At 59.7% G+C, this 18,032-nt stretch overlaps 2 protein-coding genes across 12 annotated transcripts; both read left to right on the top strand.

Moving 5' to 3' along the window:
• The first annotated feature begins 635 nt into the window (after positions 1-635).
• Positions 636-8,856, top strand: TAS1R1 (taste 1 receptor member 1). The gene is made up of 6 exons (XM_032302074.1): positions 636-1,012; positions 3,264-3,570; positions 5,089-5,850; positions 6,275-6,487; positions 6,801-6,921; positions 7,895-8,856. Exons 1-6 carry the CDS (start codon positions 822-824, stop codon positions 8,824-8,826), a joined length of 2,526 nt encoding a protein of 841 aa, XP_032157965.1. The 5' UTR covers positions 636-821; the 3' UTR covers positions 8,827-8,856.
• A 442-nt stretch (positions 8,857-9,298) lies between these two features.
• On the top strand, positions 9,299-16,609 carry ZBTB48 (zinc finger and BTB domain containing 48). Of its 11 annotated transcripts, none has more exons than XM_032302054.1 (12): positions 9,299-9,380; positions 9,947-10,622; positions 10,897-10,989; positions 11,099-11,340; positions 13,434-13,545; positions 14,133-14,225; positions 14,615-14,701; positions 14,845-14,999; positions 15,363-15,499; positions 15,573-15,737; positions 16,072-16,160; positions 16,250-16,609. In XM_032302054.1, the coding sequence occupies exons 2-12, from the start codon at positions 9,954-9,956 to the stop codon at positions 16,544-16,546; spliced, it is 2,139 nt and encodes a 712-aa protein (XP_032157945.1). In that variant the 5' UTR covers positions 9,299-9,380; positions 9,947-9,953; the 3' UTR covers positions 16,547-16,609. The 11 variants fall into 11 exon arrangements, with proteins under 11 accessions (XP_032157945.1, XP_032157955.1, XP_032157954.1 ...); XM_032302055.1 differs by having other exon boundaries at positions 9,307-9,375; XM_032302059.1 differs by having other exon boundaries at positions 9,315-9,380; positions 9,951-10,622.
• The last annotated feature ends 1,423 nt before the right edge of the window (positions 16,610-18,032 follow it).

Genomic DNA, 18,032 nt, shown 5'->3' with positions numbered 1-18,032 from the left:
AACAGGCTGGGAGCTCAACTCAAAGCTATGTCTCATTTAGTAAACTGAGGCCCGGGTAAAAAGTTCTAAGATCCACAGCTCTCAGGGCTCGTGGGTGGCTCCGATGGTTCAGCGTCTGCCTTAAGCTCAGGTCATGATCCCAGGGGCCTGGAATCGAGCCCCGCATACGGCTCTCTGCTCCATGCAGAGCCCGCTTCTCCCTCTCCCTCTGCCATTCCCTCTGCTTGTGCTCTCTGGTTCTCTCGCTGTCAAATAAATGAAATCTTTTAAAAATAAATAAAACCCACAGGAGCCTCCACATTCTGTCCCCCAGAGAAGCTCTGTCTCTGACTCCTGTCTCTGACCACCATCCCCGCAAATGCCAGGGCTCCCTTTCTCTCTTTCTTTAAGTAGGATCAGTGCCCAGGGTGGAGCTCAGCATGGGGCTTTAACCCAAGACGCTGAGATCAAGACCTGAGCCAAGATCAAGAGTCAGCTGCTTAACCCATGCAGCCAGCCAGGTGCCCTTGGGGCTGCCTCTCTGAGCCAGGTGAAACCACAGGCACCAGAGCAAGGACAGAAGCCACAAGCATGCCAAGGAAGGGTCAGTGGGTGCCACCTGGTTTGCATCCGTGCCTTCCCCCTGCCCAGTTCCTGAGAAGGACCACAGGCCCAGAAGGCCAAGGCAAGCAGCCACGTTCCTACGACTGGGTTCCAGCCCCACCCCTGACACAGGCATGAAATTGGGAAGCATCTGGGCGGCTGCTGTCTATCCTATTTAAACGGCAACGTGGTCAGAGAGCTCTGCTCGGCCATGCCAGGCGCAGGAGCGTCTGGCCAGCATGTCACTCCTGGCAGCTCACCTGGTCAGCCGGCTGCTCTCCCTCTCCTGCTGCTGGGCCCTCAGCTGCCAGGACGCAGAACTGTCTCCTGACTTCAGCCTCGCCGGGGATTACCTCCTCGCAGGTCTGTTCCCTGTGCACTCTCACTGTCCGGGGGTGAGACGCAGGCCCACGGTGACGGTCTGTGACAGGTGAGTGAGGGGTCCTGTGCCTAAAAGGCCCTCTGCCGGCCCTCCTTGGTGGAGACCATGCCCTTTCTGCCCCTGGGGCTGCCGCCTGAACCACCTCCAGTCCCTCGCCATCCTACAGCCACCACCGTCAAGCCCTGGCTAGACCTTCCCTGGCGCCATTTCTCCTTCTTCCTCCTCGTCCTCTTCCTCCTCTTCTTCTTCTCCTCCTCCTCCCCCTCCTCCTCCTCCTTCAACTTCTTCTTTTTTTAAGATTTTATTTATTTGACAGAGAGGGAGCAAGCACAAGTAGGGGGAGGGGCAGAGGGAGAAGCAGGCTCCCCACTGACCATGGAGCCCAATGTGGGACTCAGTCCCAGGACCGTGGGTCACGACCTGAGCCAAACGCAGATGCCCAATGAACTGAGCCACCCAGGAGCCCCTTCCCTGGCACTTTTGCTCAGGTTCCACTTTGTAATAGGTCATTTTGTCCTGGCTATTAGTTATTTTTTTGTAATCCCCTTCCAGTGGTTTCTAGGCTTTGTGACATTAGGAGGTGACAAGGATTAAGCAAGCATGGGGGTGCTTGGGTGGCTCAGTTAAGTGTTTGCCTTTGGCTCAGGTCATGATCCCAGAGTCCTGGGATCAAGTCCCTCATCAGGCTCCCTGCTTGGCAGGAAGCCTGCTCCTCCCTCTCCCACACCCCCTCCTTGTGTTCCCTCTCTCGCTGTCTGTCAAATAAATAATATCTTTTAAAAAAAAAGAGGATTGGGGCACCTGAGTAGCTCAGTGGGTTAAGCCTCTCCCTTCAGCTCAGGTCATGATCCCAGAGTCCTGGGATCGAGCCCCACGTCGGGCCCTCTGCTCAGCGGGGAGCCTGCTTTCCCCTCTCTCTCTGCCTACTTGTGATCTGTCAAATTAAAAAAAAAAATCTTTAAAAAAAAAAGAGGATTAAGCAATTATGACTTTTCCTGGCTTCCATGCCCTCCCTGCTCCTCTCCAGGTTCAAACTCCTGAGACTCCCAATGACAAGCCTGGTTTCCCATGAGGAGAAAGGAAAAGCAGTAGATGCTTTAGGAGTTTAGTAAACATATCTTAGATCGGTGTCTTGCCTTCCTGAAGTTGAGCGTCGGTAGAGAAAAACATCTGCTTTTGTCCTAGAGAAGATAAGCTGTTTGCCGTCTGTGCAAGTTGAAGATTTGGGATGCTCGATGGCGGACTGGGACTCAGTGGCAGGACGCCTCGAACATAAAGCACATCTGAGATTCACAGAGGAGGAAGGTTCTGGAGAGCCTAGTGCAGGAAGTCTGGCCCCAAGAGCTACAGATAGGAGCCAGGGAAAAGAAGATTTGGGGAAGAGGAGACACGTGGACACCCACTTCTGAAGGCATCACGGTGGGAGGCACTGAGTTTCCTCTGAGGGACTCAAGGACAGAAGTGATAGAAATGATGATGCAAGACCCTTCCAGCAGGCGCAGAGGGTGGGAGGGGGAATGTGCCTACACACTCTTTAGCAGACCTGAACCATGTCCCGGTAGGGACGCAGCCAGTAGTTCCCAAGAGGCAGTGAGGAACACAGGCCCTCACCACATTCATGAGTGTCCTGGTGAGAAGCCCTAGTTAAACAAGGTTAAACAGGTGTGTGGTTAACTTTTTGTGTCAGCCTGACCAGGGTAGGGTGCCCAGTTGTTTGGCCAAACACCTGGCTAGATGCTGCCGTGAAGGTTAACATTTAACTCAACACGGTGAGTAAAGCAGATGGTTTTCCGTCGTGTGGGTGGGCCTCATCCAATCAGCCGAAGACCTTAAGAGAAAAGATTGAGGTCCCCTAATAAGGAAGGAATTCAGCCTTCACACTCAAGATGGCAGCATCAGCCACGGAGGGCATTTCCGGCCTGCCCTGCACACGTCACACTTGTTGGCCCCACAACCACGTGAGCCAATTCCTTAAAACCACCTTCCTTCTCTCTGTACATGCAGTTGGCTCTGTTTCTCTGGAGAACCCCAGCTGCAGCAGGTGTCTCTGATACCAGACTTCATCGGCTTCCAGCGCTAATATGCTCATCTGGGGGGCGTGGTTTGTGGTTTCTCCCACTTGTACCCCCCCACCCCACCCAAAGGCCTGTTAACACAACTGTGTGTATGGCACAGGGCCCACACTGAGGTCACGGTTATGGGCACTGGACAGATGACCTCCGAGTTTCCTTCCTACCCTCCAAAGAGGGTTGCAGCAAGGCCTTGCTCTTCTTGGCTCTCAGCCTGGCTCTCTCCACAGACCCAACAGCTTCAACGGCCATGGCTACCACCTCTTCCAGGCCATGCGCTTTGGCATCGAGGAGATCAACAACTCCACGGCCCTGTTGCCCAACGTCACCTTGGGGTACCAGCTGTACGACGTGTGCTCCGAGTCGGCCAACGTGTATGCCACACTAAATGTGCTCTCCGTGCTGGGGACGCATCACATAGAGGTCCGGGCAAACCCTGCCCACTACTCCCCTGCTGCGCTGGCAGTGATTGGGCCTGACACCACCAGCCACGCTGCCACCACCGCAGCCCTGCTGAGCCCCTTTCTGGTGCCCCTGGTAAGCTGGGGGCCCCGGCAGTGTGTCCACCTCCCCTTCTGGCAAGGCCAGTTGCGGCTGGGGGTGGTGGGCTGGAACTGCTGGGCCCCCGGGCCACTCTGGCCCCCTGCATCTTCTGGGTGGTCACCACTCTGAGTCACATTGCAGGGGGTTCTGCCCCGTCACAGTCCTGGCGCCACCATTTCTTCCTCCCCAAGTGCTGCTTCCAGACCTTCTTGCTTCAGTGGTCCGGAGAAAACCCATTCTCCTTAGAAAGCCCTTCACTCTGCGCGCACCGTCTTCTTTACGAAGGATGGAACACCCTTCGTTTCCTGCCCCACAGACTCTCCACTTCTCCCCTGCGCTCCCTCTTCTTCCTGCCTTCCTCTCCCTGTCCAGGCTCAGGCTTAGGCTCAGAGAGGTGCGGTCCACCACTCAGAGGGCTGTCCCCCAGGCCTTGCCCCCTCCTCTGCTTGTCAGCCTTTCCTAGGCTTCCTGTCAGCCTGTAAGCCTGTCAGCCGGCCTGCCCATCTTTTAGGCACCTCCCCTCCCAGCACTGTCCTCCCTCTGCCCCCTTTCCACGGAAACTTACCTGCAGGCCTGCTAGTCCTGTTCACTCCCCCTCTTGCCATTTGCTTCTCAACCTCCTGCCCTGGCCGCTGGCCCACCACTCCTGCTCTTGTTGTGATCTGGAGGGCTTTCTCGGTCTCCAAATCCAACAAATGCTTTTCAGTCCCTGTGTTCTAAGCTCTGAGCCTCCTTCCTGGAAGCTCATCCAGGGTCTCCACTGCATGGACCCAGCAGGCCCATGGGAGATAACTCGAGCTTCTTTCTTCCTGCATCCCTCCCTCCTGCTTCTCTACTCAAGCCAGGAAATGGGCAGGCCTACCTACAGTCCTCTGCCCCCCACCCCCCAGTTAGCCCATCACCGTGGCCTCTGCATTTACCTTCTAAATGCTGCTCAGTCTGTCCCCTCTTCTACCTCACCACTGCCACAGCTCTAACTCAGACCACCAACTTCTGTCATTTAGATGGTTCCATCAGCCTTCTAAGGGTTCTCCCGACTCTGGTCTTGAGCCTCTTCTAACATGTTCCTCATTGAAATTGGAGATACACTTCTAAAGCACAAGTTGGACCATATCACTTCTCTGGCTAAGCATTTAGGGGCTCCCCATGGTCTATAGATAAAGACCAGTTCTCTGAGCCTGACAATTAAGGGCTTCTGCCCTGACCAGACAGACTGACTTTTGTGCTCCTTCTTCCAGACAGGTCATCTGCCTCTGACCTCTTGGGTCATTTCACTCCCTCTGTGCAGCTTCTATTCCCTTCCCCTTTCTCAGAACTTCCCCCTTGGGTTTCTGCCTCTTCTCCAGATGTACCTTGTCAGCCTCCTATGTCCAGAGGAGCTCTCCTTGAGGGCCAGGGCAGGAACCAGGTGTCCCTCCTCCCCAGGTCCCAGTACCCAGCAAAGGGCCAGCAGTGGGGGGGGGGCTGAGTTGAGACTGATGCCACTGAACTTGCTGAACGGAACCCCCACAGGTCAGCTACGAGGCCAGCAGTAGGATGCTCGGAGTGAAGCGGTATTACCCGTCATTTCTGCGCACCATCCCCAGTGATGAGCACCAGGTGGAGGTCCTGGTGCTGCTGCTGCAGAGGTTTGGGTGGGTCTGGATCTCGCTGGTGGGCAGCGACGGCGACTATGGGCAGCTGGGGGTGCAAGCACTGGAGGAGCTGGCCCCCCAGCATGGCATCTGCATTGCCTTCAAGGATATCATACCCTTCTCTGCCTACCCGGGGAGTGAGAGGATGCAGGCCATGATGCTTCACCTGGCCCGAGCGAGGACCACCGTGGTGGTCGTCTTCTCCAGCAGGCAGCTGGCCAGGGTGTTCTTCGAGTCCGTGGTGCTGACCAACCTCACCGCCAAGGTGTGGATCGCCTCCGAGGACTGGGCCATCTCCAGACACATCAGCAGCGTGCCCGGGATCTGGGGCATTGGCACGGTGCTGGGTGTGGCCATCCAGCAGAGGCTTGTCCCTGGCCTGAAGGAGTTTGAAGAGGCCCATGTCCGGGCAGCTAAGGGGGCCCATGGGCCTTGCTCCGAGGGCTCCTGGTGTAGCAGCAACCAACTGTGCAGGGAGTGCCGGGGTTTCACGGCACAGCAGATGCCCAAACTCAGCACGTTCTCCATGAGCTCTGCCTACAACGTCTACCGGGCTGTCTACGCAGTGGCCCATGGCCTGCACCAGCTCCTGGACTGTGCCTCTGGAGCCTGTTCCAGGGACAAGGTCTATCCCTGGCAGGTAAGGGAGCCCAGCCCCTGGCACCCTGAAACAGGGTGATTACCTGAGGCAAGCAGAGTGATCACTCTCTGGCATAACTAGGTACCGGGGTAGGGGACAAAGGCCACCGATCAGAGGACTGATGTCCTCTCTTAGGCTTCGCTTCTCTGAACCTCATTCCCTCCCACTCTCCATGCTTCAGATCCAGGACTAAAAATCAGTGTAAAGGAGGTCCTTTGTTAGAAGCTTCCTCTCAGGAGGCTGGTTGGGAGGGTTGGGGGGCTTCCTTGGAGGAGGAGGGCTCTGAATTTCCAGATGGACGGAAACCACCTCAATAGAAGCACAAGGCCCCAGGCACTTGCTTCCTGAGCCTTCTAGGTCTGGGCGACCGAGAAGGAACGGTCTTTGCCATCTAGGGCAGCTCCCTGATCCCTGTTTATTTCAGCTTCTGGAACAGATCCGCAAAGTGAATTTCCTTCTACACGAGGATAATGTGATGTTTAATGACAACGGGGATCCTCTCAGCAGCTATGACATAATTGCCTGGGACTGGAGTGGCTCCAAGTGGACCTTCAGGGTCATTGGCTCCTCCACGGGGCCTCCAGTTCAGCTGGACATAAATAAAACCAAAATCCGGTGGCACGGAAAGGACAACCAGGTAAGAGACATGGTCCCGCGCCAGGGGACTGCCTTATGGGCAGCCTGGAGCCTGGGGATGCTCTGGACACAGCTTACAAAGAGCAGGAGGGGGATTCCAGGTACTCGGCCAACAAGGCTCTATCCAGCCCTGCCAGGGCAGCCCCCCAGGCAATACCCAGATGGTTGGCTGCTGCTGGTTTACAAAACCAGGGGCTCTGCCCTGGGAGTGAGCAGTGAAAACAGATGCACAGAGATCATTGCCCATTCTACACGTGAGCATCTCTTCACCTGAGCCACTCCGTATGGTTAACAACACCTGTGGCTTCTTGCAGGTGCCTAAGTCCGTGTGCTCCAGCGACTGTCTGGAAGGGCACCAGCGGGTCATCGTGGGTTTCTACCACTGCTGCTTTGAGTGTGTGCCTTGTGAGGCCGGGACCTTCCTCAACAAGAGTGGTGAGTGCCCAAGAGAGTGGGCGATGACTGGGCACACCTAGGGTCTGTAGAGCAGATGAGGGGATCCCCCTTGGGTCACACATGTGCAAAACCAGGGCCTTGCTCACTTCGCTGCCTATTAGGTATGGGACGGAGAACACCTGCCACCAAACTGAATTCCGATGAAGCAGAAAGAAACAAGCAGTTGAAGTCCTCAGACCCACTATGTCTTTTACTAGAGAGCTCCCAGCCCAATTCCTACAGGAGCAACTTTATCCTAAATTCAATGTCTTTATGCAAACAGACGTAGCTATGTTCCCTTGGACACTCCCATGCTACCTGTGCAAAGTCCCTTCCATTGCCCATGCTGAAGACAGCCAGGACCTTGAACAGCTTGGCCTGAATGCAGACACTGTTGTATCTGCAGCTGAAGAATCAACATATTCCACCCAGCGATAGAAGGTTAAGATCAGAGAGCAAATTGGGGTAGCTAAGGGCTCAGCCCAGAGCTGGATCCCATGAGCCACATTCTTTCCTTCACCTCTCTGTGGGCATGGAAATGTGTGTCTTCTGTTCTCAGAGTCAGAGAAACCACAGAATGGCAGCACAGGAAGGTGGATTTGGTTAAGGGAAGTGCTGGGGAGGGATGAAAATGCCCTTCCTCCAGGGCTGACTGCTCCTATGGCCTCACTGGTATGTGGGCAGAGTCCCCAGAGTGAGGTTCTCCCTAAGGACCTCTTGGTTTCCAAGCCCAGGGGTTCATGAGCTAGTTAGAACGTACCTAAGCATCGCCAGAAGCTGTAATTCATACAGGCATCTTGAAGAAACACTTGGCCTGGGGACCACACTCAGGGCCACCCCCATCTCACCGCGCCCAGTAGCGCCCAGCTCCTGTGGGACAGCCCTCCCAGCACCCTGCAGGCCTATGTGGCCTCCCTTCCTCACTCCTGTTCTGCTCATCTAGCTCTCAGGAGCCTTCTGGCTTTCCTTCCAGACCTCCACAGCTGCCAGCCTTGTGGGAAAGAAGAATGGGCACCTGAGGGAAGTGAAACCTGCTTCCCACGCACCGTGGTGTTCTTGACTTGGCATGAACCTATCTCTTGGGTGCTGTTGGCAGCTAATACCCTGCTCCTGGTGCTGGTGACTGGGACTGCTGGCCTGTTTGCCTGGCATTTAGAGACCCCCGTGGTGAGGTCAGCTGGGGGCAGGCTGTGCTTCTTCATGCTGGGCTCCCTGGCAGGGGGCAGCTGTGGGCTCTATGGCTTCTTCGGGGAGCCCACCCTGCCCACGTGCTTGCTGCGCCAAGGCCTCTTTGCCCTCTGTTTTGCCATCTTCCTGTCCTGCCTGACAATCCGCTCCTTCCAACTGGTCTTTATCTTCAAGTTTTCTGCCAAGGTACCCACCTTCTACCACGCCTGGGTCCGAAACCATGGTCCCAGCCTATTTGTGGTCACCAGTTCAGTGGCCCAGCTGCTCATCTGTCTGACTTGGCTTGCGGTGTGGACCCCGCGGCCCACCAGGGAGTACCAGCGCTTCCCTCAGCTGGTGGTGCTCGACTGCACAGAGGCCAACTCAGTGGGCTTCCTGTTGGCTTTCGCCTACAACGGCCTCCTGTCCCTCAGCGCCTTTGCCTGCAGCTACCTGGGCAAGGACCTGCCAGAGAACTACAATGAGGCCAAATGCGTCACCTTCAGCCTGCTCCTCAACTTCGTGGCCTGGATCGGCTTCTTCACCACGGCCAGCGTCTACCAGGGCAAGTACCTGCCCGCGGTCCACGTGCTGGCGGCGCTGAGCAGCCTGAGCGGCGGCTTCGGCGGTTATTTCCTCCCCAAGTGCTACGTGATCCTGCGCCGCCCAGATCTCAACAGCGCCGAGCACTTCCAGGCCTCCATCCAGGACTACACGCGGCGCTGCGGCTCCACCTGACCGCGGAGGCGGGCAGGGCCAGCCCAGGGATGGGGGTGAGGGGCGGGCCTGACACCTCCTCCGGCTCGGGGGTCGCGGGTCGAGCGAGGCGCGCGCGGCCTGCGCTCTCCGGGAGGCCCCTGGACCCGCAAGGTGTACGCTCGCGGAGTCCGGCCCAGGCTCCGGGCTGCCAATAAAGCGGTGAAATGTGCGTCCCGGCTGCGCTTGCTGTCTGGGGCGAGGGTGGGGCGCTACCACCCCCAGGTCGAGGCCGCCGCGGGGCCCAACCGCAGCCGGAAGCCCCTGACTGGGCCCCGGCCGGGCGAAGAGCCGGCGCCCAGCTGGGCGTTGCCAAGCAACTCCGGGAGGCGAGCCCGACGCCGAGAGAACTGGGCCCGGCCCCCTCGCCCCACCCCATTGGCCGTTCTCGGCGTGGCCCCGCCCCGGGGGCGGTGCCAAAGCCCTGCGCCTCCGGGTCTTTCGCTCCGTCCGGCGCGCCCTGACGTCACGTCCTGCGGCGGCGACGGCGGCGACGGCGGCGGCGGCGTCTCCGTACGGTCGGCCGTGCACGTAAGGTCTGGGCAGTTGGTCAGGGGTGCTGTGGAGACAACGAGGTCCGGGGTCAGTGGAGCCGACGCGGGGGGCACGGGCCGGGGTGAGGACATCGGGGGGAACGGGGCGAGGGAGGGAAGAGCTGCGGGCCGCCGTGGCCGCCTTCCGCCCGGCCTCCCGGGACGTGTGGGCGCGCCGTGGGTTCTGCTCACCTGTCCGCCCCCGCAGCCCTCCCCTGCCACGGGTCCTCTGGCCGTGCCAGGCCGGTCACTTCGCGCCGACCCCCCGCTTCTTTTCCCACACTGATTCCTCCCACCCGCACCTCCTCACGCCGGTCCTGTCCCCCGCCAAGCCATGCTTCCGCCCCCTGTGGTCCCTGGCCTACCCAGTGTGGGCGGCTCGCCGGGCCCTCACCCCCGGAGGCGTTCAGCCCATTCCTGGCTCAGCTGGCACGCTCTAACCTCGACCCAGGCCCTCGCTGAGATCAGTGTTGACTGGTTGAGCAGAGTGCGCCTCCCCTTTCCCCCTTTCCCTCGCTCCTGCTGGGATGGGCCGGCCAGTGTGTCACTTTTGCCTTCCTGTCCTCCAGACAGACCATGGATGGCTCCTTCATCCAGCACAGCGTGAGGGTTCTGCAGGAGCTCAACAAGCAGCGGGAGAAGGGCCAGTACTGTGATGCCACCCTGGATGTGGGGGGCCTGGTGTTCAAGGCCCACTGGAGTGTCCTGGCCTGCTGCAGCCACTTCTTCCAGAGCCTCTATGGGGATGGCTCAGGGGGCAGCGTTGTCCTCCCTGCCGGCTTCGCCGAGATCTTTGGTCTCCTGTTGGACTTCTTCTATACTGGTCACCTTGCTCTCACCTCAGGAAACCGGGATCAGGTGCTCTTGGCAGCCAGGGAGTTGCGAGTGCCAGAGGCTGTGGAGCTGTGCCAGAGTTTCAAGCCCAAAACCTCAGTGGGGCAGGCAACGAGTGGCCAAAGCGGGCTGGGGAAGCCTGGCCCCCGGAATGTGAACAGCCACCTCAAGGAGCCGGCAGGCTTGGAGGAGGAGGACGTTTCGAAGGCGCTGGGTCAGGTCCCCAGGGACCAGGAGATCAGTGGCAGTCACAGCCCCGAGAGGCCCCAGCTTGCTCTCCCTGCCCACCGCGGGAAACTCAAGCCGACCTTAAAGCTTTGTCCCTCAGAGGACAAGGAGCCCGAGGATTGCAAAGTCCCCCCTAGGCCCTTTGAGGCTGAAGGTGTTCAGCTGCAGAGCGGGAATAATGAGGTATTGTGCCCAGGGTGCTGGGAATGGGGAGGTGGGAGTCAGCGGGAGGAGATTGGCGCTCTTCTGGGGTAATCTGGACCCCTAAGTAGAATCTTAGTTATGTGGGTCTGGAATAGGTTTTCTTTGAACCTAGGAATCTGGCTCTAGTCGCAGCCTCCGGCTGACCTTTCTATGAGTCACAGCTGTCGAGGATTGGCAGTCTCTTGGGGTTGGATAGCTGGCCTCAGGGTTACAGGGGTTTCCCGACGGTGGTGAAATCCAGCCAGACTTCCAGCTCCCCACAGAGAGAGCCGCTGCTCTCCAAATCCAAGATTCCGACGTGACCTGCCTTAGGACCCTGATGGGAGCAGTCACCGATAAAGGGAAGGTGTGTGGGTTAGGCCTTGGGATGGAACTGGATGGCGCTGGACATCTGTCCCCAGAACTCCCGCTGATTAATTTGGTGACCTCGCTTCCTGCTGCCTTTTCTGCTCTAGTGGGAAGTGGTGGTTCAAGTTGAGGACGACGGGGATGGTGATTACGTTTCAGAGACTGAGACCTTGCCTACCAGGAGGAAATCAAACGTGATCAGAAAGCCGTGTGCTGCTGAGCCAGCCCTGAGCGCAGGTTCCCTGGTAGCAGAGCCCGCTGAGAACAGAAAAGGTACAGCGGTGCCAGTTGAATGCCCCACATGTCATAAAAAGTTCCTCAGCAAATATTATCTAAAAGTCCACAACAGGTAAACGGTCTCTTTTGTAATTTTCTTTTCCTGTCCGCTCTTCTCTTGGTAGGGGAGGGGACTGCACTGCACTCTTCTGGGCCATGTGGGGGCCGGGGGCTCCGTTGCAGATTCACGTAGTGCCCGATGTCCACCTGCCTCTCCTCATCGGGGAGTGAGAACCTGGCCTCGGGTCAGATTTCTTCTTCCTTCTCCTACTCCTAGTGGGTGTTTGCACACTTGTTAATAAGTCCCACGCACTGTGGACCGTGACCTGTAGCTGCCTTCTGCTAAGGGGATGAGAGAAACTCATGGCCTTGTGCTATATTTCTAAAGCCTGGCAGTGTGGGCTTTGGGCCAAGATGTCAGTCTTTCAGGCTGGTGCCTCCTGTGATTCTGGGGAAATGGTCGTTTGTTTAAACCTGTATTGTCTGGAAAGGTAGCGAGATGCCACATGAAGCTATGCTAGCTCAAAATAAAAGTAAAAATGAGTTCCGTTTCTTAGATGCACTGGCCACATTTCAAGTGTTCCGGAGTTGGTGGGGGGCCCTGGCTGCTGACTGAGCACAGACCGAACGTTTCCATGGTCACAGGTTTCTTGACAGCGCTGCTCCAGGTCTCTGCAAGGCCTCCAGGGGTGGCCGCTAGAGACGTGCTTTCTAGACCTGCTGTCTCATAGTCCGAGTCGTCACTAGGCTGATTTCTTGCCAGGCCAGGTTGGGGGCACACACGCCTTCTCAGCGTGGCGCTCTGGGAAGGTGGCGGTGATGAGCTGGAGTCGTTGCCGGCTGAGGATTGCTCGCCCTGCTTTGGGGCAGCGGCGGCCACTGGGGTCTGGGGAAGTGCCAGTGTGGGAGGCCCCCTGGGTTGGTCCACATCTGCCTGATGCTCCCCCAGCGGGAGGCTTGGGTGCAGGCACCGTCCCCATCCCTATCTTGGGCCGCAGGCTCCTGGACTGGCCTTGAGACCTGGGAAGGGATGATGCCCTCGCGGGGTCATGAGGTCACTGGGATGAGGACAGTCCGTGGAGGGGCAGAGGAGAGAACCATCTGGCCTCGGAGGACTGGTGAGCGCGCTCCCGGTGTGCTCAGGTGCCCTGAGGTCACGGTTCATGAGCTCGTTCGTTCTGCTGGGCGGCTGACAAGACTGGAGTGCGTGCTTGGGGGTAGCTTAGCAAATGCAGCAGAGGCGTCAGGGCGCCTGGCTCTCAGCAGGGCCGCGCAGACTGGAACTGACAGATGCCAACTTGACCGTGTGGTGGAAGATGGGAGGTGCCACAGAAGAAAGCAGGGGCAGAGCCCTGCCCAGAGGTCGGAGGGTTCAGGGGGAGGTGGTGGTGCAGCTTTAAAGAAAGGAATTTGGAGGAGACTCAAAGGACGTGGGACCTTCACCGAGAGAGTGGCTGCGGGGAGTGTTGTGGGTCGAGGAGGGCCAGAGTAGAGACCCTAGAGTGAGCGGGTGGGTCGGCAAACATCAGGGAGGCCAGAGCTGGGGAGCTATGTAAGGGGCTGGCGGGCTGTGCCTCCGAGGCGCCAGGCTTTCCTCGGGGTGAAATGGGCAGTGTTGCAGGGTTGGGAGCAAAGGGGCGCTGAGGTCTGACTACATCTCAGAGTCGCCCTGGAGGCTGGAGTTCATTGTGTCGAGGCAGGCGTGGAGCACCACACGAGACAGGGCTCAGGCAGGGGATGGCCCGGGCAGGGGATGGCCCGGCTGCACGAGGCGGTAGGAGTGGAGGCCAGGCGAAGCGGTCGGGTTCTGGCTGTGGTCGTGATGGCAAAGCCCACAGAAGTTGAGGCGGACTGTGTGGTTTCTCTGGGGAGTCGGGACCCAGGGGTTATTTCTGTGGTGAGATGCTGGCGAGCTGGGCCCGTGTGGCTCTGTGGGGCCCTCCATGTGCAGCCGTGCGGGCTCCCGCGAGGAGGAGGGCTTCTGGGCGCACCTGTGTGGCTTCGTCAGCCAGGTCTGACCAAGCCAAGTGGGGAGTCATGGCCGGGACTGCGCTTCCTCTCTGCCGTGGAGCCCAGCACTGCTGGTGGGGGAGCCGGAGGGGCGCTGGGCGAGGGAGCGGTGGGGAGTCGCGCAGGCCCCACACCCTCTGTGCCTTCTCCTGGCAGGAAACACACTGGGGAGAAACCCTTCGAGTGTCCCAAATGTGGAAAGTGTTACTTTCGGAAGGAGAACCTCGTGGAGCACGAAGCCCGGAACTGCATGAACCGCTCCGAACAGGTACCTGTGGGTTGGCCCAGGATTTGTGGGCAGAGCACGCTGGCCTTTGTCCTCCTGAGAGGGGCCCCCAGGAGACAGTCTTAGACAGGACTGTAAATCCAAGAGAGCTGGAGTCTCCTTGGGTGCCATCGAGTCCACTGCCTGGTATCACAGGTGGGCACATCGGTCCCAAGAGCAGGAGGGACTTGGTGGGAGGCATTTTGGGCTTGCCCTGTGGGCCCCGGGACTCTGGAGAAGGGGTGTCTAAGTGGGGGGGATGGCTGCTGAGAAAGGCCACCTGCCCGCACGCCGTGGGCTGGCCCGTGTGACGTGGCCAACTAAATTCCACCCTCTTCTTCCTAGAGGCCTGTTGCCGGGGGTTGCGGGGGAGGTCTCTCAGCCCCTGCCCCAGCCTGGCATGGGGGGTTTGCAGAGCTCGGCGACCGTCAGGGTCAGGGCAGGCAGGTCACGTGTTGCCCTCTCCCACCCTAGCGTCCCCCCCCTCGGGCAGACTCCTCCCAGCAGCGAGTGGAAGCCCGGGCAGAGGCTGCCGTCGCAGGCAGAGGCCCCCCCCTGATGCCGGCCCTGCTTGCCCCTCACACTGCCAGGTCTTCACGTGCTCCGTGTGCCAGGAGACCTTCCGCCGGAGGATGGAGCTGCGGGTCCACATGGTGTCCCACACCGGAGAGATGCCTTACAAGGTCAGGCTTGGCCTGTCCCCAGGGCAGTGGGCAGAGGGGCAGCCCCAGGATCCCTCTTGCCAAGCCCCCTACATGGGATGATGCTAGGTGCCTCCTCCTCGCTAGCTGTCAAGGTGCTCAGCCTTCCCTACCCATCTTGTGTCCCCTACCTTCGGGCTGGGTCACTGGCCCTTTCTGGGTCCTTCTTTTCTTCCATGGAGGGCGGGCTCCGTGTCCCTGTGGGCATGGCACTGGCGGCCCTTTCTGGAGCATTCTTTACCCCAGCTCACGGAACCTCCTGGCATCTTAGGCTCGGCCCTGCTGTTGGGTTTCTGCCCCCACAGCCTGGGGGCAGTCAGGGTTCCCTTGGTGTGAGTAGCCAAAGAGGTGACTTTGGGCCTGTTTTCCAGTGCTCCTCCTGCTCCCAGCAGTTCATGCAGAAGAAGGACTTGCAGAGCCACCTGATCAAGCTGCACGGCGCCCCCAAGCCCCACGCCGTGAGTGCCGGGCCGGCTGGGCACTGGGAACTGGCAGTGGCGAGAGGTGGTCAGAGCCAGGCGGGCTACAGTGGCTTCTGTCGTGTGGAGGACAGGGAGCCCCTCCCTGCCCTCACCACGGTCTTGCTCCGTCTGTCGCATAGTGTCCCACCTGTGCCAAGTGCTTCCTGTCCCGGACGGAACTGCAGCTGCACGAGGCTTTCAAGCACCGTGGGGAGAAGCTGTTCGTGTGTGAGGAGTGTGGGCACAGGGCCTCCAGCCGGAATGGCCTGCAGATGCACATCAAGGCCAAGCACAGGTGTGCACAGGTGGTCTTTCCCCAGGCCGGTGCGTGGGCCTGGAAGACAGACTCAGCTGAGGCTTGTGTGGGACTGGAGCCGCTCTGGTGGCGGCACCTGAGGGATAAGAGAGTTTGTCGGGCCCAAGGGTCGGGGGAGAGTCTTAGTGTCCTGCGGCTCCCGGGATGGGGCTGGTGCGCCTTTCCCTGCCGGCACCGCCCCAGCCCTCCTTCCGCACAGCTGGTCTCAGCCGGGGCCTGGTCCCCCGCGTCAGGGGCCGTGCTTCGGGCGGATGGTTTCCTTGGGCCAGGGGCAGAGTGAAGGGGGCTGCTTCCCTTGCTGATGGTGTCTGTGTCCCCCCCCCCCGCCCCCCGCCCGGGCAGGAACGAGAGGCCGTACGTCTGTGAGTTCTGCAGTCACGCCTTCACCCAGAAGGCCAACCTCAACATGCACCTGCGCACGCACACCGGCGAGAAGCCCTTCCAGTGCCACCTCTGCGGCAAGACCTTCCGCACGCAAGGTGAGGCGGCCCCGGCCTCTCCCTGAGCTGGGGCGAGGCCCGGCGGCTGAGCTCCCCCGTCTTGTCCCCGCAGCCAGCCTGGACAAGCACAACCGCACCCACACGGGCGAGAGGCCGTTCAGCTGTGAGTTCTGCGAGCAGCGCTTCACGGAGAAGGGGCCCCTGCTGAGGCACGTGGCGAGCCGCCACCAGGAGGGCCGGCCTCACTTCTGCCAGATCTGTGGGAAGACCTTCAAAGGTACTTGGCCTCGCATCCGTCGCCTGTCCCTGAGTGTGCCGCGGGGGGTCTGAGCGGGCTGGAGTCTCTGCGGGAAGAGGCAGCAGTGGCTTCTGTGTGCGCCTCTTTGGCATGAAACCTTGCCGGAGGATCTCGTTTCCTGTGCCTTCAAGACGAGCTTGGAGCTGCCGCAAGGTGGGGGTGGAAGCTCCGGAGGGTTCTGTGCAGGGCCCTCGGGGTGCTGCTGCCGCCAGAGGGGGGCCGTGAGGCAGCCACGCACCCGGCCTGCCCCCACCGCAGCACCAGCTGCTCACGTCCCCTCCTGTCCTGATGCCGGCTCCCTCCCCTTCCGCAGCCGTGGAGCAGCTGCGCGTGCACGTCAGAAGGCACAAGGGGGTCAGGAAGTTCGAGTGCACGGAGTGTGGCTACAAGTTCACCCGGCAGGTAGGCCTGGAGCCAGAGGCCGCGCTCCTGCCCCCTCGGGCCCCACACCTCTCCCGGGCCAGCCCTGAGTTCTCTTGCCTCCGCCCTAGGCCCACCTCCGGAGGCACATGGAGATCCACGACCGGGTGGAGAACTACAATCCGCGGCAGCGCAAGCTCCGGAACCTGGTCATTGAGGACGAGAAGATGGTGGTGGTGGCACTGCAGCCCCCCGCCGAGCTGGAGGTGGGCTCCGCTGAGGTCATCGTGGCGTCCCTGGCTCAGGGCGGCCTGGCCTCCCAGCTCCCTGGCCAGAGACTCTGTGCGGAGGAGAGCTTGGGGAGCCCAAGTGTCATGGAGCCCTCGCTCATCATCACAGCGGCCATCCCCGAGGACTGTGACACATAGCCGCCCTACTGCCATCTCCTGCTTGGCCCCAGCCCCCAATAAACCACACCGCTTTGGACTTCAGTGTTTCAGCCTGTCTGGCGGTCGTTCCCGGTCACCTAGTTTCCCCGGCTGTGCTGCTTTCCCCTAGAGTCTAGAAGAAACGGTACCTTGCCCAGACATCCCTGTACCTCGGGTGCTGCTCAGCCAGCAGCTTTCCCACCTTGTCAGGAGACCTCAGCAGAGCGAGACGCTTGGGTGCTTTCCTCTGGGCTTGTCTCGGTCTCCTAGAACTGGGAGCGGGGCGTTGCTGTTTCCCAGCCGTGGTGCTGCCACCTGGTGGGGGGTAGAATTCATGACCAGACCTCTGCCGTCCCGGCCCCCGAAGAGGACCTTGCTGGTGTGCAGCAGATCCCACTGGGGAGCCTGAGGATGGGGCTCTGGTTCACAGGCCCTGGACCCTGGCTGGCAGAGGACCACAGACCGGATCCTTTCCTTGGGAGGGTCCTAACTTGCTTTGCTTGTCGAGGGGGCCTGGAGTTCAGGCAACAACACCACTTTTGGAATGACAGAAGGCCCTGCTGGTCCCTGGGTTCAGCAGCCACAGGGACAGCAGGGCCGGGTGCCAGATCACAGAGGAAGACTGTGGGGTGCTCAGCTTTATTAATAGCACTGTGACCTGACGCAAACGATTGCTTCATTTCCTCATCTTTAGTGGAATTAGGACCAGCCCAACCCTCTGTGCCAGGATCGCTGCAGTCATCTGCGGCTGGGTGGCGGGCCGCCCGGGGACTTCCCTGGAGGCTGGAGGGCGGGGGTCTGTGCCTGGCAGGAGGGTGCTGGGTGTGAGCCTGGGCCCCTCTCCACAGGTTTCCTCCCAGCACGGTGGCTGGCCGCCAAGGATGAATGTTCCTACAGGCCAAAATTGTGAGGCCTCCTCATGACGTAGCCCGCAAGTCACATAGTGTCACCTTTGCCAAGCTATGTTGGGCCAGGTCATCACCAGAACGTCACTCCCCAGATTCAGGGGGAGGGGATGGGTGTTAAGGACTGCACACAACAGTTCACAGCCACCCCACCCGGAGCACAGGGCCCTGCTCAGTGCTTGGCACGGAGCAGAGTCTGAATGGGGCACGGATGGTTGTGACGGACAGCTTAAGTCAGGGACCACCTAAATCCCGTCACTGGGACTTCTCCAAAACACCAGGCCCGTACTCTGCTAAATCCCTCCTGGAGTTTGAGGAGGACAATCTGTTTTAGACCCAGAACCAACCTAAGCTGCTTTCTTTCTATTCCTTGACCACGGGGGCATTCAGAGGTAAGGACCATATTCCGGGATTCAGGGACAAGCACAGATGCCCAGGCTATGCGCGGTCCCTCTGGCACTTCGGTGAGTTGTTACAGAGGTGACGGACTACGGCCTCGGGATGCTCCCTTCCCTTGCCCAGGCCTTGGCCTTGCCCTTGAGTCTACATGAGGCAGCTTTCTGGGCTTCATGGCGCAAGGG

Source organism: Mustela erminea, chromosome 10 (assembly GCF_009829155.1).
Source record: "Mustela erminea isolate mMusErm1 chromosome 10, mMusErm1.Pri, whole genome shotgun sequence".
In the NCBI taxonomy this organism is placed as follows: domain Eukaryota; kingdom Metazoa; phylum Chordata; class Mammalia; order Carnivora; family Mustelidae; genus Mustela; species Mustela erminea.
The sequence above is the reverse complement of the archived record's forward strand: the minus strand, read 5'-3'. Positions and strand labels throughout refer to the sequence as shown.